This window comes from Aulonocara stuartgranti (genome assembly GCF_965226115.1).
Source record: "Aulonocara stuartgranti genome assembly, chromosome: 19".
NCBI classification, from domain to species: Eukaryota; Metazoa; Chordata; class Actinopteri; order Cichliformes; family Cichlidae; genus Aulonocara; species Aulonocara stuartgranti.
This window is the reverse complement of record NC_138955.1, coordinates 2339367-2367037: the sequence shown is the minus strand read 5'-3', so window position 1 is coordinate 2367037 and position 27671 is coordinate 2339367. Positions and strand designations below refer to the sequence as shown.

The 27671-nt window shown below is 40.6% G+C and overlaps 2 protein-coding genes across 9 annotated transcripts in view; one reads left to right on the top strand and one right to left on the bottom strand.

Annotated features, from left to right (window-relative positions):
- tmem63c (transmembrane protein 63C) overlaps positions 1-16326 on the top strand; it is a 42405-nt gene extending 26079 nt beyond the window's left edge. For all 7 annotated transcript variants that reach the window (XM_082516566.1, XM_082516567.1, XM_082516562.1 and 4 more), the window contains 18 exons: positions 504-646; positions 1443-1494; positions 1598-1706; positions 2421-2494; positions 2625-2705; positions 2784-2904; positions 3100-3233; positions 3385-3507; positions 5647-5800; positions 5895-6001; positions 6643-6729; positions 6840-6905; positions 7714-7876; positions 7968-8073; positions 9291-9458; positions 9555-9667; positions 9767-9838; positions 11246-16326. In XM_082516566.1, the coding sequence (XP_082372692.1) occupies positions 504-646; positions 1443-1494; positions 1598-1706; positions 2421-2494; positions 2625-2705; positions 2784-2904; positions 3100-3233; positions 3385-3507; positions 5647-5800; positions 5895-6001; positions 6643-6729; positions 6840-6905; positions 7714-7876; positions 7968-8073; positions 9291-9458; positions 9555-9667; positions 9767-9838; positions 11246-11476 (2104 nt within the window). In that variant the 3' untranslated portion in view covers positions 11477-16326. The remainder of the gene's footprint in view (positions 1-503; positions 647-1442; positions 1495-1597; positions 1707-2420; positions 2495-2624; positions 2706-2783; positions 2905-3099; positions 3234-3384; positions 3508-5646; positions 5801-5894; positions 6002-6642; positions 6730-6839; positions 6906-7713; positions 7877-7967; positions 8074-9290; positions 9459-9554; positions 9668-9766; positions 9839-11245) is intronic.
- A 4660-nt stretch (positions 16327-20986) lies between these two features.
- Positions 20987-27500, bottom strand: ngb (neuroglobin). 2 transcript variants are annotated; one of them, XM_082516643.1, is made up of 6 exons: positions 26212-26275; positions 24649-25002; positions 24322-24530; positions 23822-23930; positions 23595-23714; positions 20987-23489 (listed from the first exon to the last, which is right to left on the bottom strand). In XM_082516643.1, the coding sequence occupies exons 3-6, from the start codon at positions 24417-24419 to the stop codon at positions 23337-23339; spliced, it is 480 nt and encodes a 159-aa protein (XP_082372769.1). In that variant the 5' UTR covers positions 24420-24530; positions 24649-25002; positions 26212-26275; the 3' UTR covers positions 20987-23336. The 2 variants fall into 2 exon arrangements, with proteins under 2 accessions (XP_082372769.1, XP_082372770.1); XM_082516644.1 differs by lacking the exon at positions 24649-25002 and having other exon boundaries at positions 24322-24430; positions 26212-27500.
- Positions 27501-27671: the final 171 nt, after the last annotated feature.

Below are 27671 nucleotides of genomic sequence, written 5' to 3'. Positions count from 1 at the left end.
CGCTGGTGCCACGGTTTCCTGTTGAATATTTGCACTTGCTCGGGTCTCGACTCCACACAACAGATTTAGAGCTATAAAAAAGCAATTTCGGTGGTATCCATGGTTTCCATAGTATTATGGTGGAGTTTGGGTGCTTCTGTTTTTAGCTCTCCTTTGCCAGTGGCTCACCCTGGGATCCCAGGCGAAGTGCAAACCCACCCTGTGAGTTCTCGATGTGTGGGCTACCATGAGACCAACGTGCATTTCTTTTCTTTCATGCCTTTTTTTCTATTTTATGACACTGGGTTTCCTGAACCTCCCTGATCTGGTAACCACAGATTCTGACACCAAAGTAGTGGTGCCACAGTTTTTTACTCAGGATGAGGTAGAAGCTGTGAGGGTCATTTTTATCCAGGTTCGGCCTGTATGGAGCCACTGCCACATGAAGAAAAATGTGCATGTTTATCACGCTGCGTGGAAAACCTCTGAGATTCTGAGAATGCATCTTCTTTGTTCTGTTGCAGGGATGAGGAGATCCGAAGTAAATGTGGCATTGATGCCGTGACATATTTGTCCTTCCAGCGCCACATCATCCTGCTCATGACAGTGGTTACCCTGCTGTCTTTGGCTGTAATCCTGCCGGTCAACATTTCCGGGAACCTCCTGGGTATTTTGGTCTTGAAGTGATGGTCTAGCTAGCTCACTGAAAAGTCAAGGGATATCCTTAACCTCCGATAACAACACACCGGACTCTTCATAAAAAGAGAAGTTCGGTTAAATGCACATAAACTTTATCTTTTAACAATTCATGGTACAGCTGAGTTTAAAACAACCCGATCTCTTTCAAAACTTGGAACAAGTCAAAAGGTCAGTGAAACCAAAATAAACACTGATTACATGCACAAAGGCTGCACTTCATCTAAAGGGAGTCACTGGCACACCAGTGGCAAGTCATCAAGCACTTGCCCAAGTCTGATTATAGAAATAGAAAGTGCTTAATTTCCTCTTAACATACACATGTAGGTGCCAGGGGTGGGGCGACACACTAAACAGGCTGCTAAATAGCAACAGAAATGCCTTTTTGGCAGTTGTGTGCTTATTTTGTAGGAAGTGTTGAGGAAGCCTTTCCACTACAGGATGAAGTCTATGAGGAGTGGGGCTGTCCACAGTAATGTTTTTATTACTGGTGGTTGTCACCATCATTAAATAAAATGGCCAACACCCATAGGCAGGCTGCCATGGTGACGGCAAACAAAGGGTTCCCAAGTTAAAACAGCGCAGTTAGGCATGTTTGAACTTGAACTTCATTGAGATGGCTGATATTTCATTTGACTGGATGGAAAACATTTTAGTATTGCTTCATTTCTTGGCCTCTCCCAGACAAAAGAGGGGAGGGGCTTCCTTTTAAGTCATTACAGAAATTAAAACGTCTCGCTTTGTGTCACGTTTTATTATCTCTACAGGAGACAGTCCTGAAAACTTTGGAAGAACAACCCTGGCGAATGTTAGTGCAAAGTAAGTCCAGCAATGCAGGCATGACATCAGATCTCATGAAGCATCCCAGAGCCGCGAGCAAACCTGGGCAAATCTGTAATTGCTCTGTTTATGTTCCTTGAAGGGACAGCTTTCTGTGGCTGCACAGCGTCTTGGCTCTGGTTTACTTCATTATCACGTTGCTGTGTATGGCTCACCATTCGCTGCAGCTGGAATACAGAGAAGATGAGAAGGTCTGTCATCATCCAGTCACACTTTATACCATCAAGGTCCATCCAGCAAAAGATAAAGTCAAATTATTGAGATTCTAACCAAAAGGTCTTTTTTATTGTTTCAAAAATCAAATACAAGAAAAAATAACACAGCAAAAATATTTTAAAACAAAATTAAATGTAAAGACCGACGTGCTCTGGATTTCTGGCTTCTCCCTAGGTGCTGCATTCATCTGTTAAATGCAGAGAATAGGGCGTTCCATTGGTGATCAATAATGATATCATTGTTTTTTATTATTCATTTGTCTTCAGAGAATAAGACTATAAAGATCTATAAAAGGATTCTGCAAACCACCAACTATTCACCCACTTAGTTTGGCATGTTAGCATGCCTGCGTTCTCTGATTAGTGCAGTTAGGACTGATGGGTTTGTCATTACTATTAACATTTCATCAGAAACTAAAGAAATGGAAAAAGGAATAAGTACTCTTGTATTAAAAGAAATCGATTTATGGATCATCCTGAGAAGTTTTAAGTCAAAGTCCTATGGCAGTCCATCTGAAAGTTAATGAAACTTTTCCTTCCTTAACATGTAAACCTTAACAATGAAACTGCGATTGATCTCTGTGGATCAGAGAAGTTTACTACTATATAGGCAACAACCTGGCATTGGCTTCCCTAGAGCCGTTAAAAGAAAGTATAACGGATTTATTTATATTGTGTTATTTATTACAGGTGGCTCGGACACTGATGATTACCTCCATACCCAAGGAGATCTCTGACCCAGGACTCATCACCAAACATTTCCAGTACACATGTTTTCTTCATTAGATTAAATAATCTTCCTGTGTTTGATTGGAGAGCTGTCTATCATTTTATTCATGCACATCCACACTTAGAAAATTCCTTATAATGAACATTTTTTCTTGTTTTCACCAGTGAGGCCTACCCAAGCTGCACTGTCACCGACATCCGGTTCTGCTTTGACGTCCACAAGCTAATGAGGCTGGACTTGGAGAGGTACGGCGGCTTTTACGGACTGGAGCATCACAGTTTTTGATCATATGGCTCTTGTCTGAGGACACTGTCGTTTTTCAGGCGCAAGGCAATGAAAGGCAGGCTGTATTTTGCCACAAAGGCCCAGAAGGAGGGAAAAATCATGATCAAGACTCATCCGTGTGCTCAGATCTTCTGCTGTGACGTCTGCGGCTTTGAAAAGGTAAGATTTGTTCATATCCTTCTGTGTACAGTTGCAACTTAATTGCACTGCATGGGAAGAGAATCACCACTGGATGGCACTGCGATGCAAAAATAGGTAAACACAAGCAGCAATGTGATATTTTTGCCAGTGTAAATCTGAGAGTGAAAGATGAAGTGAGCAACATATCCTTTAACTCTTTTTTTTTTTCTGCAGGTGGATGCAGAGCAATACTACAGTGAATTAGAAGAGAAGCGGACAGATGAGTTTAATGCTGAGAAGAACCGCATCACCATGAAGAGGTTGGGCATCGCCTTTGTGACCTTTCGCGATGAGCGGATGACTGCTGTGTGAGTAAACAAGAGCGTGACACTGAGGTCTGTGTTTGATAGGTTCTCTCATCATACAGATGCAGTCACGGCAGAGAGTGACCACATAATTCATGGTAACGTTGCTGAGTAGTGATGCAATGCCTTTTGAACATCTTGTTTTGGTTTCCAGCATTGTGAAGGACTACGGTCGCGTGAACTGTCGTCGCAGGCCCCAGCAGTCCAGCATCAGCACCGTGGTGCAGTCGCACAAATGGGACGTCAGCTACGCACCTGCTCCAAGTGATATTATATGGTGAGAACTGTCACGTTTGTTTGTGCCCTAATGTCTTTTAAAAGCTCAAGCTACTCTTGGATTTTCTCCTGATTGTCTTTGAAGTCTGTTTTCCAAATTGACAGCTGTGTGAGTCATTCTGATCTCTTCATATCGCCATGGTGACCTATTCCAGCACACACGCTGGGTACACCCTGGGCAGACACCCATTCACATCTACACCATGAGAAATGTATTAATCTAACCTGCTTGTCTACTGACTGTGGTAGGAAGCTGGAGCAGCCAAAGGAAATCACACAGAAACACATTTTGAGCACAATGTCCAATTTTACATGACTTGTGCATCATTTAGACACATTTCCCTGTAATTATGCCTGACATATTTGGTATCTCTGGTAACCTGTGGATCAAGACTAGACTTCAGATCAACATTCTGTGGGTTTTAGTCATGCTTGTTTGCGCAGCTTTAGCTTGTGAAGTTGGACCTAAAGGGTCCAATTTAGAGCTGAGGTATGCATCATGCAAATGTTGCTTATTGAGACTATTTGATCCCAGTGTTGCTTTTGATACTTTTGATCACCGTAATTTTGGTTTTAGAAGCTCGGGCAGTTGGTGGAACAGCTTTGATGTGGTTCTTCTCATAACTCTCAGGCAGACCTTTGTTGCTTAGTGGTTGTAATAACTCTGTATAGCTGTATTTCTGTCTTGTGGTGTTCCCCAAGTTTCTGTTGCGGGCCCCATGCTAATTGTACTTTGTGTCTATCAACCAAATATAAAGTCACTTTTAAAGTCTACCGTCAGTGTCATATGTATGATGTGTTTGTTTAAGTTTCTGAATGTTCCAAAAGTTTCTGTTCTGCTGAATACTTTTCTACAGCTGAATAGTGACAAACAGAGGTTATATCCATCCCACAGGTGATGAAAGGCTTGGCTCTTTATGGTATTATGTTAAACTTTGGTTCTGAATCTGTACCCTGTGTAGTACTTAGTGAAGCTTTGAGTCACTCCCTTTACTACCAGCTATGAAACATGGCTAAAATTAAGTCTGTACAACATTTTCCTTGTTGGTGTTATAACTGCAATCAGACAGCAACGTAACGTGTACTCCAGCAGACTCACCAGACCTTTTTTTTCTTCCAGTAAATAAGGTTTCTCGCTCGCTCTCTCATTGTGTGTTACATGTTGAGCTTATGTGTGTGGGCCACTGGACAGCTGATGCTGATTTCTTTACACTGGCTTCTGATCAGACTCAAAATTTGGTTCTTGTGATGATGTTTTGAGCCTTGCATGGACAGGCACTCACTCATATTAAAGACCTGTTGCAGACACATAATACCAGTGGGAATGTGAGGGCCTTGGATCAGGCCTTGATAGCTGTTTCCACACAAGGCTCAAGGCAAAAGGACTCGATGCTTCTTTGGCTGTGGACCCCACTGGAATCAACTGGACTCTGAAAGAATCATTAGTTTAAATTTGCTTTTGTTCATTTGTTTTAGTTCTTCTATTTTTAAATCCTCCTGGTTTTATCTGACTGTCAGTGTTTAAATTCTCCTGTTGTGTTTGCTTTTTAGTTATCCACCATCTCTTGAAAGGCACTATGTAAATAACACAAAATGTGGATGTTTCAGCGATCGGTGCCTGCATTAGCATCGCTATTCCTGCTTCTTTTTCATAAGTTTCAACTTCAAAGACATTTAAGATTATCGGTATGTTGTTTGCTGTAAGTAGCAGATCTCAAACACCGTCTAAAGCATAATCAGCATCCACGATTGGATTAGCTGCGGTGCATGTTTCTTATCTCAGAAAGCAAATGCAGAGATTATGTAACAAGTGAGTGCTGCATATGTATGGGGATTAATCAAAGGAGGCTCACAGTTTGAGCTTCACATCTGACTGACTGCAGTGTGTTTGTGTCTACGCATGAACTGTGGCAGTCACAGGCTGAGAGGTCGAGCAGGGACTGGGAGCTGAAGTGAGCTGGTTTAAACTTGCTCTTCTACCCAGTACGCTGGACCGCTCTTAGAAGAGACCACTCATCCGGCTATTTCAGGCATATGTCAAAACATAAAGTACATGTACATCAGAGAAGGGTAATATGTTAACTGTGTTCATCTTGCTGGATGATTGGTAACTGAGGCTCGTCATTTTTCCCATCGATAGGGAAAACCTGTCAGTGTGTGGATCTCGGTGGTGGCTCCGCTGCGTCCTCCTCAACATCCTCCTCTTCTTGCTGCTCTTCTTCTTCACCACTCCTGCCATCATCGTCAACACCATGGACAAGTTCAACGTCACAAGGCCCGTGGAGAGTCTGAGGGTTAGAGTTTCAGAGCAGTTTAAACTTACTGACGTCTGTGCTCCATTGTGAACCTCCTCACTTTCATCAATCGCCATTTTGCTGTCCAATGCAGAGCCCAGTCGTTACAGAGTTCTTCCCGACCCTTCTGCTGTGGGCGTTTTCAGTGCTCCTGCCCTTTGTTGTCTACTACTCCGCCTTCTTTGAGTCCCACTGGACCAGGTACTGGGTAGTCATCAACTACTGCTCTCCTCAGCCATCTGAAATAGAAATGTGGATATTTTGCTTCGTTTACTTGCAGCGGTTTTTCTTCCTCTCAACTATCAGCGTTCCTCTTTTTTTTTCCATCTAATTTATTTCTTTTTCACCCTCTTGCTCTTTTTACTCTCTCCCTCTCTCTCCCTCCTTCTCTCTGCCACTCTCCCTGCACTGTTATTCTGGGCAGGTTGTCATAGAGATCTCCGTGCGAGGATAATGATATGAACAGTAGTCACCGTGCACCGTTTCCTCTATGTGCGGTGACTAGCAGGAGGAAGAACAAGTGTGCATAAGAACAACCTATAAGCACCCTTTCTTTACATAACCACCCCCACAAACGTGTTGTGCAGGCGTGATGTGTGAAGGACCGAATGCAAATCAACTGTTTACTGTAGTGAAAAATGTAGTTTGTGCTAATGGGTACAAAGAGTCAACTGTTTTTTCCATTTTGGGCTTTTAATTCATGAATTTATTATGTTGTTTTTTTCTTTTTGTGGTTTTTTTTTTTTTTTGTGTGTGTGTGTGTGTGTGTGTGGTTTTTTTAGATATATGTTGCAAAATATGTATCGCATGTTCTCATCTTATTGGATCATTTCATGTCTCAGATCTGGTGAGAATCAAGTGACGATGCACAAGTGTTTTTTCTTGCTGGTCTTCATGGTCATCATCCTGCCTTCACTTGGTCTGTCCAGGTACATCTACAGTGATTTCCCTTTTTGATCTACTTCTTTTGAATTATTCCTGGGTTTTTGTGGCTTTTTTGTAATGTTTATGCACTTTTTCTATTTTATTTCTGCTCTAGCCTTGACCTCTTGTTCACCTGGCTCTTTGATGTCAACTTCCTGGAAGAGAAGGATTTAAAATTTCAGTAAGATCAAAAAATGTAATGAGAAGTGCAATCAAACACATTATTTCCACTCCACGATTATCTTCTTGTGCAGCTACACACTGCTATCTGCTCAGGTGCTATTTTTTAGATCACTCTGTGGAAGTAAATAAATAAATAATAACAGAATGAAATGATTTACAATTTTCACAAACTCATATTTTACTCACAATAGAACATAAAAAAATGTTTAACCTCAGAAAATATGAATTCATTTGAATTTGATGGCGGCAACGTATGTCAAAAAATCTTCTTACACCTTCTTCTTTTACTGACTTGTTGCCATTGACTTAATTAGTTGCAAAGCATTTTTCTAGCTGTTTCTTTTTAGTAGTTTTGAGATGTGTTGCTTTCATCAAATTCAAAATGAGCTAATATTTTTTTCAAATTGGGACGTTTTCCCAGTTTAAACATTTCAATATGTTTTTTTTCTATTGTGAATAAATTATGGCTTTAGGAGATTTTTAAATCATTGCATTCTGGTTTTTACTGGGGTTGCAGGTAAAAAAGTTGATTTTTGCTGCAGTAATAGTTTGCGGTCCTTTGTCCAACTGTAGGACATTAGTGTTGATAATGGGGCTTTCAGCTTCATCAGAGTCCCTTCACTTGAGAGCGAGCTAAAAACAGGAAAGCACCGCACAGATGCACAAGAAGATGACTTTGAGCCAAAGTGAAATCTGATGTATATTTTTTTATTATTATTTTATTTGTTATTTGGAAATTATTTGGTTAAAACTGAGTCTCAGAAAGAATCTCCAGCAGCCCACTTCTTGTCTGTGTCTTAATGCAGGTGTGTGTTTCTTCCTGACAACGGTGCATTTTTTGTAAACTACGTAATTACATCCAGTTTGATTGGCACGGCTATGGAATTGCTACGTATCCCTGCACTGACGGTGTACGCACTGCGCCTCTGCTTTGCAAAATCCCAAGCTGAGCGGATTCATGTCAAACGGGTAAGCAGAGCCTTGGTGCTTATCTTGGCATCTTAACACGCTGTTTGGTTTAAACTTTAAGAAGCCAGCTGTGTTTATTTTGTCTCTGCAGAGTCAAGCTTATGAGTTCCAGTTTGGCCTTGAGTACGCCTGGACCATGTGTATCTTTGCTGTCAGTATGACCTACAGCATCACGTGTCCCATCATTACACCCTTTGGTGAGCAGCACACAACTACACTCTTGTAAAGCCATCTACCTCTTCTTCTCACCCTCTCTGCTCAGCCATCTGCATCCCAACACGTCCCGTCTCAGTCGTGTTTGTGTAAGGCTGTGTCTCCTCGTACTGTAACCTCACTCTCCTCTGCTGCCTGCCAGTCCGATGCAGACTGTGTGAATTTGCTGCTGTAGTCCCAGACACTCAGACACAGCGAGCTGTGAGCCAGACGCCCACTCTGCTCCTGTCTCTGCCCGGCGCTCACCGAGCTTCTATTTACTTCTGCAATCTAATCGTCAGTCAAAAACAGGCCGCCTTTAATACACCAAACTCTGTGTCTGCTTGCATTTCACCTGCTTTTTTTCTTTCTTCTAGATTTCAGTTTTCATTTGATAAAGAAGACCAAGACAACAGATTTTTTTTTTTTAATTTAAAGGCAAAAAATGTAAAATTAGCTTCCAATTGATCAAAAACAGGGACTAGAACAGGGTGTAAAAAATAAGGCCCGGGGGCAAGAACCTGTTTGGCAAAAACAAAAATCTGACTCACCAAAAGGCTTTGGAAAAATTTGAATGAATGCATAAATTTCTATCTTCTAACTTTAAAACTATAAAATAAATAAGAATAATTTTCTGTGAATTAACAAAAATTTTCTTTTCCTGTAAATTTGTACATTTAACACGTAGAAAAAAACAAGACACACTGTTGAAGTTGCATTTCTTTTCTTCTATTAAAGGATATCCCAGGGATTAGATGCTTAGTTAAATATCTGTCACTGGTCTGGTCTGAGTTCAAAGTTTTATGATGTAAATGAGTTTGAGGTCATATTTATCCCGTATTAGTATCTTTTAATTTCCTCTCTTAAATCCATAATTTAATTTAAAATCCTAGTCCTGACATACAAAGTCTTGAGTGCTCACATCCCATTACATCTGTCAGACCTTTTAGTATCATAAAATACAACAAATCACTTACTGCAGGTTTATTTGTTTTTCTTAGAGTTTCCAAAAGTAGAATGGGAGCCCGAGCCTTCAGCTATTTAATCCCATCAAGTCCCATTTTGGACTCAGGAAACAAACACTCTGCTTTTTGTACATCACAATCCTCATTAGATTGATCAAACCCTGTGTGTGATGTTGACATCGATCAGATAACTTTGTCTCTCTTTCATGTTGCAGACATCATCATCAGTGCATTTTTGTTTAACTTTTTTCTTCCAGGTCTGCTCTACGCGATCCTGAAGCACATGGTCGATCGATACAACATCTACTATGCTTATGTTCCCACCAAACTCAACCAGCGAATCCACAGAGCAGCCATTAGCCAGGTCATTGTAGCTCCCATTCTCTGCATGTTCTGGTTGCTCTTCTTCTCCGTGCTCCGATTAGGTAAATATCCCTGCCATAAAAATTCATAAAGATCGGTGGATTGTCAGGATGCTGTAATATTGTAATTTTTCATGTTTTTCCCCTTCACTGTCACAGGTCCAATGCATCCGATCACCCTCTTCACTTTAGTGTCCCACATCTTCTGCATTGTCTGTTACCTCCTCCGCTTGTGCCTTAGGAAGCAACCAGACAAGTCAACAAGCTACCAGGTCAGCGCCACCAAGTGTCACAGAGACAAAATCAGCTGAAGATGACTTATACTGAATTTGAACTAATATTTTTCCCATGCATTGTCTCTTTTGTTTCAGATGTCTGATCAGCCAGACGGGACGCTCACTGATGCAGACAGGAGTACCGTAACATCCACCACCGCCTCCAGTGTACAGTACCATTTCTTTCTCTGTTGGCCAATACACAACCAAAGCATATTATTGGAGAGAGGCCTAAATGTGACAGAGAAGGCTTACGTTATTTAAGTTAATATATCAGTGGATTGTGTGCTGGATGAGATTTCCACTGAATGAGATTTAATTGTTTAGTTTTCCATGAGATCTGAGAGCCATATAGAATAGAATAGAATAGAATAGAATTCAACTTTATTGTCATTGCACATGCACAGGTACAGGGCAACGAAATGCAGTTTGCATCCATCCAGAAGTGCTTTAGTGATATAGATATATTACAATATATATTAGCAATAATATAGATATGTGAGTATATTACAGAAATGGGTCTATTATGGTATGTTATAATGTACACGGTATGAAGTATGTTGTGAATATTCTATAACTATAAGTATGTACAGGCTGTAGTGAGTACAAGCTATGTACAGGCTATGAACAGGATATAAATATGAAAAACTATACAGAATATGAAATAAATAACTTTACAGAATCTGAGATATACAGCTATACAGAAATGGGAACTATGCAAGTTGTAAACAGTTGTAGGATTAAAGATTATTGAATGTACAGAATGATTATTTACACAGAGCTATACAGTAGTGCAGTTAAGATAAGTGAGGGTGTAGATAGTTTCTACAGAGGTATATAAAGTGCTGGTGGTTGTGAGTGGTGGTTCAGTCCATGTTATTATTGTGTGTTTGAGGGTACAGTTGTCCATTGTGGGTGTGTGTATGTTCAGTCCATGAGTTTAACGTGGGTCAGATGTCAGGAGGCAGAGTTCAGGAGTCTGACAGCTGTGGGGAAGAAGCTGTTCCGGTACCTGGTGGTCTTAGTCCGGAGGCTCCTGTGGCGCCTCCCAGAGGGCAGGAGGGTGAAGAGTCCATGTGATGGGTGACTGGGGTCTTTGATGATTTTCCCAGCCCTTTTCAGACACCGCTTCCTGTAGATGTCTTTTATGGCAGGAAGTATATGCTCTTATGCTCTTAAGGTTGTGAAAGAATCAACCTCAGAAGACAAGCACTGGGGTTATTCCAAATAAAATCAAATATATCACTAAAAAGTTCCATCTTGACTTTATAACAACATAGTTTTTCTCTTTTTCTCTTAATTGGGACATAACAAAAACTCAACCAATATAATATCCATGACATGGGAATAGTAACAAGCTCAGGATGTTTGAACTGTTAATTCACAGGAGAAAGAAGTTGAAAGAGCTTTTTGATGAACCATCTCCATGTGGGATAGATAAGTGGTCAAAGCAAGTTATAGCATGTGAAAGGTCTCTTGTTTATCTCCATTTTAAACCAGGCACACACTGCCTGTGAATAAAGTGATTTACTGGATGACACAATTCCAAAATGTGCATTGATCTGCTTCCCTCAGCTTTTTGTGGCATCTGTGTTGCTGGAGCCAGAGCTGGCTTTGACTCCGATGCCCTCCCCAGCCCACCACAGCTATGGCGCCATGGCCAGCTCTCAGAGTTCAAACCGTGGGCCAGCGGAGGAAGAAGAAGGAGAGGGGGAACACACCCAGACCCATGAGACTGAGCTCCAAGACCCACCAGACCTCTATTGCTCCACCACGCTCATGGACAGCTCCATGGGCTACCAGTAACACCAAATCTCCACCCAAAACTGACTTCTACGTGTCCTTCAGCTGAAGAACACAGATTACTAAATGCCGCAATGCTGCGTTTTCACCACTGACCTCAGACTCCAACTACGCTGCTGCCTCGGACTCTGAGACTAGACTGTGCTTGCTAGTAAGGCTGAAGAGCCTGAAGAGTAACGGAGCCTGAGAATACAGGAGCTAAATGCTCTTAAACATCACAGTTGCAGAAGAAAGCCATTTGCCTAAACAATCTGCCGAACCCATCAGACACAGCTCAACAGAACATAACACCAAGCTAAATGTACAGATTCTTTTAGCTAAATGATCAGATGCTGATACGGACTCTGTCTTCTTCTATGGCTTAATTTGCAAATTAAAAAGGTTACAAGTGATGCAGACTGTAATAGAAATGCATTATGGTTTCAGTCAGAGATACTCTATCCATGCTGTGTCGCTTGGAAATGAGTGGAGGCGAAAGTTCCCATCAGAGTGGGTGGTGTGAACAGGCTTGCCCCGACAGACTGACAGAGGGGTTTGGGCATAGGTGATATCTGGTTCCTCTGTAGCAGAGCTCGGCAAGGCTGAGGGTGAGGGCAGCTAGTTGTGAAGCCATCTGCAGTGAGACAGCAGACAGACGGACGGAGGGCCAAATGTAACTCAGAGATGTACCGTAATATATGTACGCTCTAAACGGAGGCGCAAACAGCTTGACTCAACCTGAAGCTTGTAACTATTATCAATATAAGGTTGATATTTTTGCTACAGTATTTTTGGTGTCATTGATATTGTGCTTTGGGTTGGGGGCGGGAGGAATCGAGGATGTACAATGATTTGCAGAGATGTCTCATCTTAATCAAAACCTTACCTAATTATGTTTCGACTGTACATATGGTCAAAGTGGAATAGCTTGAGCTTTTTGGAAATCTGCTATCTATTTTCTTGCTCACAGTTTGGTAAGAAAATAAAGCATGTAGCCTGTTAGCTTAGCTTAGCACAGGTTGGAACTAATGACCACTGATTGTGCACTAATTTTCTGGTAGGCGTAGCGAGATACTCTGAGGGCATTATATAGGGTATAGTTTGGAAAGTACTTTTAAACGTCAAACTCACTTTACTGTTAGCATTGTTACGTCTTTGTGTAACGTTACTGAAACTTGGGGACTCGAAACATGGAGAAAGGGCTAGCCTACAGGCAGAACCAGTAACTTTGTGGGGTGTTGATGCCAAGAATCTTGTCTTCACTTGTAGACACACGGGCACCCTGGTAAGTAGTTATTTCTATAATACTTTTTTTCAAGTCCACCTAAAGAATGCATGTGCAGTAGCTGCACTGTAGAGTAGCGTCTGGATTAGTCTACACAGAAAATAGGCAGGCACTTGGTTTTCTTTACAAAACCTGTAGTTTACCTTCTGAAATTTAGATCTCTTGGCCCCAGGGAGACATTTGTATACACTGGTTAAGTACAGAGTCATGGCAAAAACAAACTAAATGTCTTTCAGTTCTGAGGTTTTATTTATCAGGACATAATAAAAAAGTTGTGTCTTTATAAGGTAACAAAATTGGATAAATACAACCGAGGATGAACAACACATGACATATTACAGCAAGTCATTATTTATTTAAAAAAAATCTAAGCCAAAAATGCAGAAGCAGTCCTCTGGAAAACTAAATCCATGTCATGATTCAGTAGCTTGTAGGAGCCCAGTCATTCTTTTCTGTGCGATGGCATCAGTCTCTCATATTATTCTGGAGAAATAATAGCTCACTCTTCTTTACAGAGTTGTTTCAGTTTATTGAGGTATTCATTTATGCACACCATTTCATTCAGGTTGAGGTCTGGTCTTTGACTGGGCCAACACTGATTGCTTTCGTTTTCAGCCATTCTGTTGTAGATTTGTTGCTTTGTATTGGATCATTGGCCTATTATGCAAATCATTTTTGGTCAAGCTTTAGCTGTCGACCAGATGGCCTCATATGTGACTCTAACATACCCAGATCCCTTTAGCTGCAAAGCAAACCCAAATCCTCATCCCTCCATTACAATTAGTTGAGGTGGTTGGTTTTCACTGTGGATTGAGGCCAGACATCTCCACTTTAGTCTCATCTGTTCAAAGGACATCGATCCAGGGGTCTCACAGTTTGTTCAGAAGCAATGTGGCAAATCTAAGCTGTGCTGCCATGTTCTTGTTAGAAACAAGAGACTTTCCCCTGGCAACACTTCCCAAACACTACTTGGTCACTCTGAGATGTAGCTCTTGCGGTTTTTTTTTCAGTTTCTCTGATTGAATGGTCTGACCTTTGGTTGAATTTGCTGTGATGTCCATTTCTGGGAAGATTGGCAACTGTCTTAAATGTTTTTCACTTCTCACTGTAGAATAATGGACTTTAAATTGCTTGGAAAAACTTCTAACGTTTCCCAGATTGACGGGCAGCAATAGTTCTTTCTCGAAAGTCATTGCTGATGCCTTTCCTCCTTGGCATTGCATTAGCACACATCTGAATGCTCCAGACCAGCAAACTGTCAAAATCTCTGCTTTTACCGAGTTGGTCAGACTTACTGACGATCAGTTAATCAAGTGCATTGATTAGCAAGACCTGACTGCTACTTTCTCTTTTAATTCCTAAGGAAGCAGTAAGGGTGTACTTTCTTACACTGCTTCTGCATTTTGGCATTGCTTATGTTAATCAGTAACGACTGAGTGTAATATGCCATGTGTTGTAGATCATTTAAGGTTTTCACCATGACCGTATAGCATTGTGCATAGCTAGCAGTCTGTTCGTTTAGCCCATAACAAAATTACAATATCTTTGGCTTAGCATACAGACCTGAAAGGAGGGGAAACAGCTAGTTTCTGGTTTTAAACCAGAGACTGGTTTAAAAGTAGCAGAGACTTTGCTTTATGGTGTGTTGCTGCTAAGCTAAGCTAACTTGCTATGGTACTAATATATACATCAAAGTGCAGGCAAGAAAGTGTTTTGTAAAATGTGAAGCTGTTCCTTTAAGTTGTGAAGAAATGGAGTATAATAGAAGCGCATCCTAAAATTACATCATTTTCCAAATATGCCATGGAGTCTGTTTTGTGCCACTGCAGGAGAACAACATGGAAATCTCCAGAAGAAGTTTTTCGGTTTTGCTAAGTTTGCTAAACTCAAAAGCTTTTATAAAATTTTCCAGTTTTTTTGATGTTGGTCAAATAGGTCATTGCTGAAATTAGGTTTTGTTATGTTGCAAAGACAAACAGTAAAATAAAGCACTATCATGCTGTTTTCAGTTGACATATGCTATGTAACACGTCACTGCATGTTAATTATATATCGTCTAAATGAGGTATGCATTTCATATGTGCTAAACTTCATGTTTTTTGTGTCAATCTGTTGGTTTTTTTGTTCTTTTTGTTTTTCTTTTAAATCCTCTTTACAGCGGGTCAAAGATTTTCTCATGTGACTGAATGTTAATTTCTTACTCATGTCTTTTGCTGTGCCTTGGGGAAAAAAAACGCCCTTATTGTGTGACAATCCAGCATGGCCTGAAATATGCTGCATGGACGAAACAACCAAGAGATAAAAATTGTAACAAACCCAAAACTCAATTTTTTAACAGCCAGTGCGTCCTTCATTCAGAATAAAACAAACATACAATGTGAGCTTATTCTACTAAGATATTAACAGTCAATCTGCACACGAGGTCCTCTACCTTTATCTTTATCTAGAGCTTTTGAATATATCACACGATCTTCATCAGCATATTAACTGGCTCAGCTGTCATCCATTCATTCAAAGCTTACACCATCCTGCGTACTCGTGGGACAGGAAGTCCTAAAGACGAACAGATCACTGACCAGTGCGCAAACCTCATCTGTTCTTGAAGACCAAGTGATGGGATCAAAAGCTGTAGAATAGGAAAGCAAGTGAATGTCATAAAAATGGTTAATTGCGAGGTTAAGAATGAGCGCGTGGCTTGTAGTTGTATCAATATTTTGTATTGTGTACTTGTTTGTGCCTTGTCACTGATTTCAATCAAGCCCTTTTTATTCCTCGGTTACCTTATTTTTGGATCATACGTATGTATGACGGGGTTCTCTAAATGTTTGTCTTTGATTAACAGTGACTGCTATGGGTTAGGTAGCTCCTTGTTGTTAAGTAGAGTAAGTTATAATCGGTTTTCTGTTCTGTCTGAGAGAGTGTATCATGATATACTTATAGTCATGCTTTATATAACATTAATGGCACCTTTTGTTATAAAGTGACATGTATTTTGCTCGTTTTACAGGGACTCTAATTGTAGTAGCTTATGCTGTATAAAGTAGATGAAAGCTAGCAGCAGAGCGCAGATGAAGTGGCCACTGCAGAGGATCATGAAGTTTAAAAAAACAGAACATCAAAGAGCATCTCAAAATTTCAGTCTCCAAACTGCAAACATGTCCCATGGCTTTCTCTTCCAGAAGCCCGTTTCACAGATCATTAAATGTGCTTTCCTTTGAAAAATACAAAATAAAAGCTAATAGGGTATTCTTAGCTCTAATGGCCATGCGAAGAGGGATTGTCCGTTCCCATGCTTTACTAGTTTTATTGCATCCGGACATGTCTGTTCATGTGCAGTCAGCTTGGCCAACCGAGGTCTATTGGGTTTCCAGACGTGCCCGATGCTTTTTGCTCTTCGTTTATAAAATATGTGTATCATAAGTACATTATTTCAGATTTTATTCTGCTGTAAAAGTGGGCTGTTATTATCTCCAAGAAGTCTGAGGTTTAGGGACAGGCTGTGTTCAAGATTGATCTCTGTCAGGCTAATGAGTTTTCATCTGTTATAAGTGAAGTGCTGTGATCTGAGATTAAAATGAATTCAGCTCAATCCACTCATCTTGTGCCATGAACTTCTTGTTACTCTCTGCTGTGGTCTGTGATGGAAGCTTTTTCAGACACAGTGAGTCAGACTTCATGTGGAAAATAGAAGAGCCGCTGTGAGTGCGCTGGTATAAGAATACGATTCCTTTAGGAAATGTGCAAAAACATGTTTTGCACAGTACTTTCAAATGTTCATTTGATATTTAAGAAATATTTTTATTTATGTTAGAAAATAATGTGGATATCATCTGCTCTTATTCTCTTAAGCTAAGGTAAGGGCAGCTTTAATGGACACATCCAGTATCCCATCTAATTCTTGGGAGGAAACTGTGTAAAAAGTTAAGCTACTCATTTAAAATCTACCAGCTGATAACAGTGTTTCTTCTCATTTCCAGGCTTATTACCCATACTGAAGGTCTTCACACAAATGACTTTTTGGACAGTTACCTGTACATACTAGAGAGCTCACTTGCCCTGAAACCACATCAGAGTGTGGATATAGGAGTAAATTTCATAATCGAACCACAGTGGAAATTCTTGTGCTGTTTAAAGATGTTTTTCTATCAAAATAATGAAAATGTATGAACCATCTTGCACTGACTGGATTGGTTGAATTTCTCTGTATGAAACAGTTTGCAGAGTGGAAAAATACCAGACTTCCACCGTGCACGATACTCCTTCATTGCACAGTCACAAAAGAAGACAGAGAGAGGAAATGCCACGGATGACATTTCCGTCGTCACCTGTGGCAACTGCTGATGGCATGATTCTCAGAGAAAGGTGAATTCCTCTGGGTCTGTGGTCTGCCATCTGCTTTCCCCTGTCCAGATGCTTAGAATAGAAAATGTCTCTGCCTCCTGCTGCAACCATATTGTCACTCCCATATGGCTTTGAGTCAACATACAAACGCAGCTCAAAAAGTTAGTATTTTAAGTCCCCTAGAGTATATTATAGTATCCAACTGACTTATATAAGAACGTTCATTGTTCCCCTTGGCAAAACACAATTACCACAATGTCGATTTAGTGGCTGTACTTTCCAGCTCTTCTCACAATCTTCTTCTAAACATGGTTTTTGTCCAGTATTAAGTTTCAAATTTAATAGCACCGTAGAGACCTTTTGTTTTCCATGTTGGTTTAAGGGTGAACCTTTTTCAGAGAACAATCCCCCCCCCCACCACCACCACCACCAAGGACCTGTTAGCAGCAGCTCAATATTCAGTTACATCACAGCGTCTTTCTCGACTTTCAGATTAAACCCTCTGCTGACTGTTTTTCTATCTGAGGCAATGTTTCAGGGAAACAGGGAAAGCCTTACATGGCTGAAGAGGTCTACAATACATTTCTTTTACATAACATTTGTTGGCATCAAAGATGCTAATCACTCAGGGTTTCAGGGCATACACAGATTGTGTCGGAGCCTGGGAATAGCTGCTGCCAAACCTGGTTTTATAGATGTGCTCAAAGACTGCTAATTAGCATTTTTTTTTTATTCAATCTTTACCACAACTGGAGCACGCATTTTGAATTTGGCATTATAATGCAACAACACCAACACAGTAAGGGAGCCCAGTTCACAGATCGAGACATCTAAGCTGAGGAAGCCAAACAAATGTGAAGCAGAGGTGGGCGGATCGATCCAAATATTGATATAATATGTAATAATTACATTACATTTTTCTATCCTTTAAGTTCAGTATGCATCCCACTGAACTGTGTTAAATACGCACTAAGAAAAATGTCTGAATGTTTTTGTGTTGACAGCAAACTGTGTTTTATTTATAGCCCATTTAAACAACAGAAACTGAACCAAAGTGCTTTGGAAACAGGTGCATTTAAATTCCAGATCTCCAAAAGAAAAAACAGTTTCTAAAAAACATGAATAGCTGAAAGTATGGTAAATTAAGTATGGTAAAAATCACAGTGATTTGTTCAGAATGTGTTCAGAATTTGCAAATTGATGATGATTTATTTCATAAATCATGACACACTGCCCTCCCCTGCCTCTTTTGGTTAACAATATCAATATTGGTATCTGCAATACTGGCCCTGTATTTACTTGGTATCAAATTTGAAGTATCTTGCAGCAGTAATGTCAAGTGACTTGATGTCACAAAAAGAGGTCACGCCCTATATAATAAATTCTTTGCCAGAGAATTCAAATTTTCAAAAGATTTTGTGACAAATTAAAGAAATAATTAAATATTCATTTGCATATATACGTTTAAATTTGTATCCTATTTGCTCCATTTAAAAATGTATTGATCAATTTATTTTTAGGACTTAAGGTGTGTTCTACATTAATGATGTAGAAGAAGAAGAAACTCACAAAAACACTTGTAAACTAATGGGGTTACACTTTCATATAGTCTAAATGGGTAATATACCTTTCACATAATAACATCACACAAAATCTGCACAGCGATGATGTGAAGCTCCCGTTCCACTACACCCCAAAGGTGGATTGAGATCCAGGTATTTACCAAGGCCTTTAGAATACAGTGAACTTGTTCTCATCTTCATGAAACCAGTTTGAGATGATCTGAGCTTTGTGACATGGCACATTCACCTGCTGAAAGCAGCGATTAGAAGATGGGCACACTGTGGTCACAAAGGGATGGACATGGTCAGAAAAAGATAGGTTTAACTCTTTAAAGCCCAAAATATTAAATGATGGCCTGAAAATTCAATTGTTTTGAAGAGTTTATTGAACCATCTGACAAATTCGTCAGATGGTTAATTCAATTTGAATTTCCATATGACTTTTAATTTGTGCCATATTTACTATGCCTGTCTATTTCTTTATTTATCTTTTTCAAGGGGGGGGAAATCACACTGATAATGCAGAAGTCTCAAAAACTCACAAAAAACAGTCTGTCTTAAATATGATACACTAGGCGTTAACAGGGAAATCATGCTCAGTTGACATACATGGCCCAAAATATGCCAAGAAAACATACAGATATATAGAAGATACAAGGCAAGCAACCAAGTGTTACAGCAGAAAGACTCATCAGACCAGAAAATGCTTTTCCAGTCTTTGGTTATCCAATTTTGGTGAGCTGCTGTGAATTGTAGCCTTAGTTCGCTGTTCCTAGCTAACAGGAGTAGCACCCACTGTGATCTTCTGCTGCTGTTTCCCATCTGCTTCAAGGTTTGCAAATGTGCATTCATCTTGGTTGTGACAAGTGGTTCAGCGGTTCTTATCATCTAAAAGGAGTAAGACCATTCTCCTCTGACCTCTGACATCAACAAGGCTCAGGGAATGGCCGCTCACTGGATATTTTTTCCTTTGTCAGACCATTTTCTGTAAACCGTAGAGATGATTGTGCTAACCAAACTTCCCAGCAACAGTTGCTGACTCAGCACTCCACCCTTTTTCCCAATGTGGCCATTTCTGGATAGAAAGAGCCAACATGGCACCAGCCAAAGTGCTAAATGGTTGATGGCCAAGTCCATCTTTTATATACAGTCTATAACATTAAATATATGGGTCTGCGGGGACTGAATTTGGAGGCAACTCAAAAGACCATTAGTGACAGTTGGTTTGATCACCCATGGAGGTTGCCATTTCAGAATATACCCTTTGTCATATTTCTGGACTACCAATTGTAGAAGACATCAGAAATTCAATTGCTGATGTTGATCAATCGTGTGTAAATAGGATGTAGTACACCCAAGTTGTACTGTTCACCAGCTACACACGATCCCAAATAAATCCACTATCCTGTTTGAGAAACTACAGTACCCATCTGTTTTCTAGTCACACTATAGGTTTGACTGTTTAGATTATCTCTCGCTACATCTTTCACAGGAATGAGCCTGATCCATAGACAGGCAGAAAAGGGAATTCAAAGACTACTTCTTAGTAGGAGTAGCTGTTCAGCAGCTGCTGACAGATAGCTCATTCTCATGCTTGTGATGGCTGCTTGGCAGACTTGTGCTGCAGTCTCCCAGAGAGCCATCGGAGCAAATCTTATTAGCCCGAGCTCACATGCACAGTCACTGTGAACACCTCTCCACTGTAGGATTTACGATGAGTGAGTGATTGAGCAATGCAACGTTTTTCTCCTTCATCAAAAACGCACATATATACAACCATCACCTTACAGTTGCCATGACAACAATGAATACCCCCCCCCCCCCCCTCTTTTTTTGTTCCAAAACACATTGCAGACTTTCTAAAAATATGTATGTTGTCTTTTCTCGCAGACTTTTTTTTCCCCAGATGACAGCCTTCAGAGCAAAAAGCTACAAGGTCAGTCTGTAGCAGTAGAGGAACAAAAAAAAACATGAAGGAAATAAACATATAGTCAATGTGAGTTTATTGAAATTTGTTGCAATCCATTACCAGGGGATGAGAGAGAGCATGAAGTTCAGTTTTGGTTTTTATATTGCAAGAGCAAGAGGCCAACACAAATCCAGCAGACTCTTGCAGAGAGGGTAAGGATATTGTTGGCAGTGCAGACAGACGGGTAAGTTCCAAGTCAGATGCTCCACCATCAGCCGAGCAGACAGCGACTTTCACAGTGACACAACAGAAAAAAGAGAAATGAGCTGATATGTGTGTAACTCATCATAACCTTCCTGCCTGCCCCCACTCATCTGATCACTCTGGCTTTAGATGATATTCAAGTAGAAACGCATCCAAAATCTGCACAGTTCTGCTCGTTTTTGAAGGAAAGCATAAAGGAAAATAAAGATAAAGTGATCCAAATTGTGAAGAACACAATGGATACTGTGAATTTCTGAAAACATACTTGAGGTGACATTGTGCAGTTGCATGAGTAAGTGGGCTGAAGTCGCCCTCGTCTCGGAAGCCAGGGGGGCGATGAGCCATTCGACGCTTGGATCTTATGTAACACTGAGAGATGGGCTGTCAGTGGGAAGCAAATCAGGCATTGTGTGACTGATTTCAAAACCTGACCGCTGTGTTGCGATCGTAATCAGTCCGTGACAACACATTTAAGACAAGGAGGAAAACACACTGACTTCAATAAGCAGTAAAATACCCACAGATCACTTTATTTAGCCTCAAGTAAGCACATGACATATTTAAAGTTTAAGATGGAATCCAGTTTACAAAGAGTGTGCGCTTGTATTAACTGTAATAATAATTTTTGGTTGAAGGATAACTAGGTGAAGTCATCGCTGTTGCGTAGCAGCTGATAATGATGAGGTAGACAGCGAGACAGCCAATATATACACATCTGGATGTTAAAAAGACGCCAGCTGTGCCAGCTGAAAATACTTACTGTCGGGTAATTAAAAACACGGAGAACAACAACCTGCATAGGGCTGCGTACTGAGACTAAGAAAAGAAAGACAATAGACACAGCACCTACACAACCAGGGTACAAACATTATACCTGCAGCCTGGAAAGTACAGACTAAACACATAATATTAATAAAAAAGCCCTGTTCTTATACTCTTCTATAATAACTACACATCTTTTTTAATATAGCGGTTATATATCTGCTATTCTTTGAACTGAAACCTGATTAAAAGTAACAGATTTGCCACATTGTTTTCTTGTATTGGGTTCATTATCTGAAATCTACACAGTACAATGTATCTGAAGGTCATATTGTAGATGACAAGAAAAAAATCAATGCTCTTTCACTGCACATACAATTCAGAATATAAAAATAAACTTTGTAAATATAAACTGAAGCGAGGAAAAACACATATCAGCAGCTTGGATTTACAGTTGTGTGGTGTTATTATCTTATACTTGGCACACTGTTGCTAAGTTACTTGGCTATAGATGTAAATAACTGATGATACATACAGCGTTATGGCAGCATAAATACTACACACATACATACAGTCAAGCACAGTTTCTCTGTATCATCTGTTTTGTGTCAATAATTTAAATGTAAAATTGTCATCACTTAAGTTGGTTTGGTTTCTGAAGTCAAAACAAATATTTATTTCCAGCTTCACTTCCTCACAGAACCTCTTAAGTTGGAGAAAAACAGGCCACTGATCCCTGTCACCTGTAAAGCTGAGGTAATAGTACCCACATCATCGCAGTTAATAAGCATTGATAAGTTAAGCAACTACGATACACCATTACTACTTTACACTAAGATTAACTGGAAACTGATAGCCAAGGAACAAAGATGTTACAAGTCCTCCAAGATGCCATTTTACTTTCAGTCTCTTAAAGTCATATAACAGTCTTTTAGTTAAAGTTTAGTTTAACAGTCATCAGAAGCTTACTGAAATACTCACACCCTCGACTGAGGAGCGCATCGCACGCCACGTCGGGGAAGGTGCACTTGGACGCCTTAACAGTCGTGGATAACTAAAGAAAGCTATCAGAGAGAGTAAAACAGTTCTTGTCAAGAATCTATTGAATAAAATGTTAAAAAACTGTTTTTTCTTCATCCTAGCAGCTTAAAAGTTAAACGACAAAGTCACTCAAAAGACATGAAATGTAATATCGATTTTAAAAAAACACACAGTTTTGATATTCTTCTGAAAAATCACATTGCATTGTCCCACACGTTCTGTTAAGTATCACTGTGTTCCAGTTAGATAAAGAGCTGCCCTTGCTGGCCACAGTAACCATCACAGTTTGAGCAGTGTGTGATGTCTAATCATAATAACAGCTAGTGTTTCACAAGTGTGCAACTCTTTTAAGATACACCACAAACACCACTACAGTCACTGTTATCATTTGAGTAAATATATCAAAGCCATTATATACAAAATAAAACCCTTCCACAGTTTCCCGAGTGTTTCTTCTCAGTGTGAGGCATTCAGATTACAGTCCGCTTACACTCTGAAACTGTACAAACAGCACTGCCTGGTAGCTAAACATCCACAGCAAAGAAAACACGCTCTGTGACTCGCTGGTCCGACTGAAAAATGTGTAACTATATCACACGTTCGCTACGCTATGCGACCCCACTCACAGAGCAAATGTACAGCAGCTGAAGCCACAATGCTGCAAGTTACACAACCTTATTCCATGGCAACCAACTTGATGATTTGACAACTACTGGCGCCTCAGTCGGCCTTGTCTTCGCCATTTTCGGCATACCCTCGGCTCATCATTGCTACCACAATGCTGTACATGTTGAGCCAGGCTTGACGCAGCGGTGCCGTGTAGGCCGGGCCCAGACTGCACTGCAGCATGTAGAGAAGGGACTCACCCACCGCCTGCAAAACACACAGGAAAAAAAAAAAGAGAAGAAGAAAGTGTTCACGGCTCATTCGCTCGTGAAATTGCTTTGGCAGAGTTGTGCGATAAGATGTTGGTCCTACGGCAAATGACTGCGTTCTGACTCCCACTGCCTGATGCTTCTTCCCGAGGTTGAGCAGAAAGTCCTCCAAGGAGTGAAGGTCATCCAGGTGGCTGACGGCCGCGTCGATCACAAGCATCACCTGAGGCCACGGCCACAAGAGAAACAGAGAGCCATCGCAACTGTCCACAAACGAAACTTTAACGTGTCTGTGTACTTGTGGTGGTTAATGCGGTGAACAGAGCTCACCTTGGTGACATGTTCCAGAAACTCGGGGCTGGCGAGGCGGTCCTGTGTGGAATCGCAGTTTGTACCGTAGTGGAAAAGATTGAGGAGCGCAGGGTCCAGCTCAAACAGTCTAACACAGACAAATACAACGCTGTTCTATAGGTGTGCACACATGGTGTAGCCTCAAATATTCACAGAGGGATAAAAATCAGTCTACAAAGCAAACATCTACACATATCCCCTGTCTGATTTAGCAGCAGCTGTCTCAGAGTAAATTGCAGGATTATTGCAGTCTGTCGCCAAGCAACAAGTCAAGCCTCCGGTCCGTGGTTCATGTGGAAAGTGTGCAGGAAAGGATATACACCTGTGCTACATTTATTTACACTGCTGCTATTAGGTAACAACAATACACAATCCTATCACTTATGCTTTGAGTGCTTTTATATTTGATCTTTTCTTCCAGCGCAAAGAATTAAACAACAGCCTCCTTTTATGTCGTGCTGATCATGATAGAAAATTACCTGGAGAACATGACGACACCATGAGGAACTTTGTTCTTGCCCAGGCTCTCCCAGCTGTCTCGTATCAGCTCCTTGTCTTTCGTCGACAGCTCCTCCATGCTACCTCAGGCTGCAATAACAAGACAAGTTCTTCAACTCCTCTAAACGATCAGTTGGAGGACGGCCATAGCATCCGAGGGAACGCACAGACAAAACTTCTGCCAATCCACCTGCAAAACAAAGTTGAGCATCAGGTGAGCAATTTGCTAACATAGTGTAAGGGTGGGGACACTGGTGCAGGAGAGACGCTCAGCTCAGCACAGCTCGAGACACACAGTCATACTGTACCTTTTTGAGGTCAGTCTTCTCTCTGAACTCCTTCTGGTGCTTCTGTGCTGTGGGGTCTGTCTTTTTCTGTGTGTGTGTGTGTGTCTGTGAGTGTTTATGTGTGCAGGCAGAAGCCTTGCCTGACACTCTGGTGCACTTGTTCCTCTCTTTCCCCAGCTCACGGTGCAGTCAGGAAGACAAGTTGTGCCACAATCTTATCTGTCACACAGGCTTCTATCTCTCTCTCTCCCCTTCCTGTTTGCCTCTTGATATGCTCTCTCTCCAGCTCAGGGGATATTATTCATGCCGCTGAAGGAGAAAAAGAGGGATATCTCTCTGCTGCTCCAGATAAGCTGCAGCGAGACACAGCTCCTCCTGCAGGTGAACCGAGGACTGAGACATGCAGAGATGCTGCTTGCACGCATAACATGCACTGCATTTAACCCAAAAAAAATTAGCCACTGGATTTTTAAGTTGTAATCAAGTGAAAATAAGCAAGAAAACAGCAACAGCAAAAATACTGTGCAGTGCAATTGCTGGGTAAAGCAGGTAAAATCCATTTAAGGCCCACATTATCTATTTTCGGATGTGTCCCCAACTGCCTAAATTTTGCAGCACATGCATTTGAAAAATGAAATGTGTGGGAATTTTAATACTGCACAGCGGCTAGAGTAATAAGAGACCTGCACACACCACTTCGGTGAAATTATATTGTTCATCTGCTGAGCAGAGCCACTCCTTAAACAGCGCGATCATAACATTCAGCGGCCAAGCGTGCAGCCTCTCATTAATTTAAATGGGATGTGTTTCTTTCTTTTTCAGCCTCCACACATATCTGAGGCTGCAGTTTGTTTAAATAGATGTCACAGCCGCCTGCTCCATCGCGTTTCACCGATGCAGGTTCCCGCTCAGACATTATCTAACAGGTTGAAAGCAATTTGTTTTGCTTTGAGCTTTGCATCGGGGAATCAGAGGTGCGCAGCTTTCTCCTAAATGGACTACAGTGGCAGAGTGAGGAGGGATACATGGTTCCCATGACAACCTGACAGGATGTAGCCCTTGAAGCTTGATCCTGTGATATTTGAGCTTTCAAAGAAGCGACTGTCTGATTATTATTTATTACATATTATGTGACAACATTTTGGATTTTTCTCCTTCTCTGTATTTGTGAGGGATGGCTGAGCGGCAGAGGCACAAACAACAGGCTTGCCGACAGCTCCACAGGCTGGTCTCTTATTATTCCCCATTTTTTCTTCACAGCAGTGGATTTTTGCGCCATATTTATAGTGCAGACTGATCAGTCAAACTGAAGATAAAAACATTTAATAGAAAACAAAATGAAAAATAGCCCCACCTTAAAGATGATGATCCAAAACTAAATCAAACCGCTGAGAAACAATTTTGCGCTGGGCTCTTGCGCCTATATAGGTAGTAGAGATGGACCGATCCGATATTACGTATCGGTATCGGTCCAATACTGACCTAAATTACTGGATCGGATATCGGAGAAAAATAAAAAATGTAATCCGATCCATTAAATATCACGAAAGCACCTCACAAAACTTGCAACACGCCGTAACTCACCTCAGAACGTTAGCACGTCGGAGCAGTATGCATCACGTGATAGAGCGGCTGTGGCATGCGGGACCTGTCGGTGGTCTGGATAGCATTTGGAGCTTTGCTAGCAACCCCGCATTTCATCTCCGACAAAGTTATCCCGAGAGAAGTAAAGCACGTGTGTAAGTCCATCTCTGAATGTTTGTAAAGCATTCCTGCGTTAAGCTTAACAAGCGATATATGGAGCGACTGCTTCTTCTTGCTGCTACTTCAATCATGAAACTGCTTAACGATCAGCTGATCGGCTTTTCTGTCGCGAGTCCGTCTCTCTGGTTTGTTTTTGGCCCACTTTGCACCAGAAAGAGGAAACCAGCGGCTGAACAACAGAAGCACGTTTAAGCTTGATCAGCTGTTGTTAGAATGTATTTAATATTACTTTCTACTCGAGGATCTTTTTCTACGTAGCTGACGCTGGTAACTGTGCAGGGGCGGATCTAGCAAAGTTTAGCCAGGGGGGCCGATAGGGCATGAACAGGGAAAAGGGGGCACAAAGACATACTTTTCTTTCTTATTCTCATTTAAAATGTCGAGCTTTTAATAAATAATTATCTGACACCCAAAGTTTTAATTTGATGCAAAATGAATAGAAGTCAATTACTGTATATAGTGACTATTAAGTCTAATATATATACCCTAGTAAGCTATAGTACTTTTTCCTTTGGGAAGGTACCATCTGTGCAGTCTGCAATTCTGTTGAAGAAAGATGTTGAATCTATTTAATATTTCTTGAAAAATAATTGATTTCTGTGCATTTTTTTCACACTGCATCAAATTAAGGTTGATTACGTCGATTAAGCATCATGAGGTGGAGCGTGAGGGGTGGTTCCCCATTTTTTATTTATTTATTTTTGTTGTTGCTGGGAGTTGGAACCCTATTAGTTAGGTTGCTTAATATTTATGCTAAGTACTCTTTCAAATACCAGAATAGGGAGGATGGTGTAGGTTTAAGTTTATTAGATTGATCAGTATTGCTGAACTATGAAATAATTTTTTTTGCATACAGGTATAACAGAATAGCTTTAGTGTAGTTGTTGTTTTAAACTTGAGTATGAACTTATACAAAATGCGGCAAGATATTTAAAAAACAGTTTTGTTGATTAAAAAACACTATATCGGATTCATATCGGTATCGGCAGATAACCAAATTTATGATATCGGTATCGGACATAAAAAAGTGGTATCGTGCCATCTCTAGTAGGTAGTCGCTCCTCCCACTTAAGGAAATAACAATTAAACACTAATTAACTGTTACATTAATTTATACAAGTGCTCAATCTAGCATTTAAAGAAATGTTAATAAGTTAGTAGTGGTAAAATAAATAAAGATGTATTTAGAAAATGTACCTGTTCATTAATTGCGTTAAATCAATGCATCCATCAAACATCACACAAGACTCCCCTTCTTTCACACTGGCCCAGGAACTTGA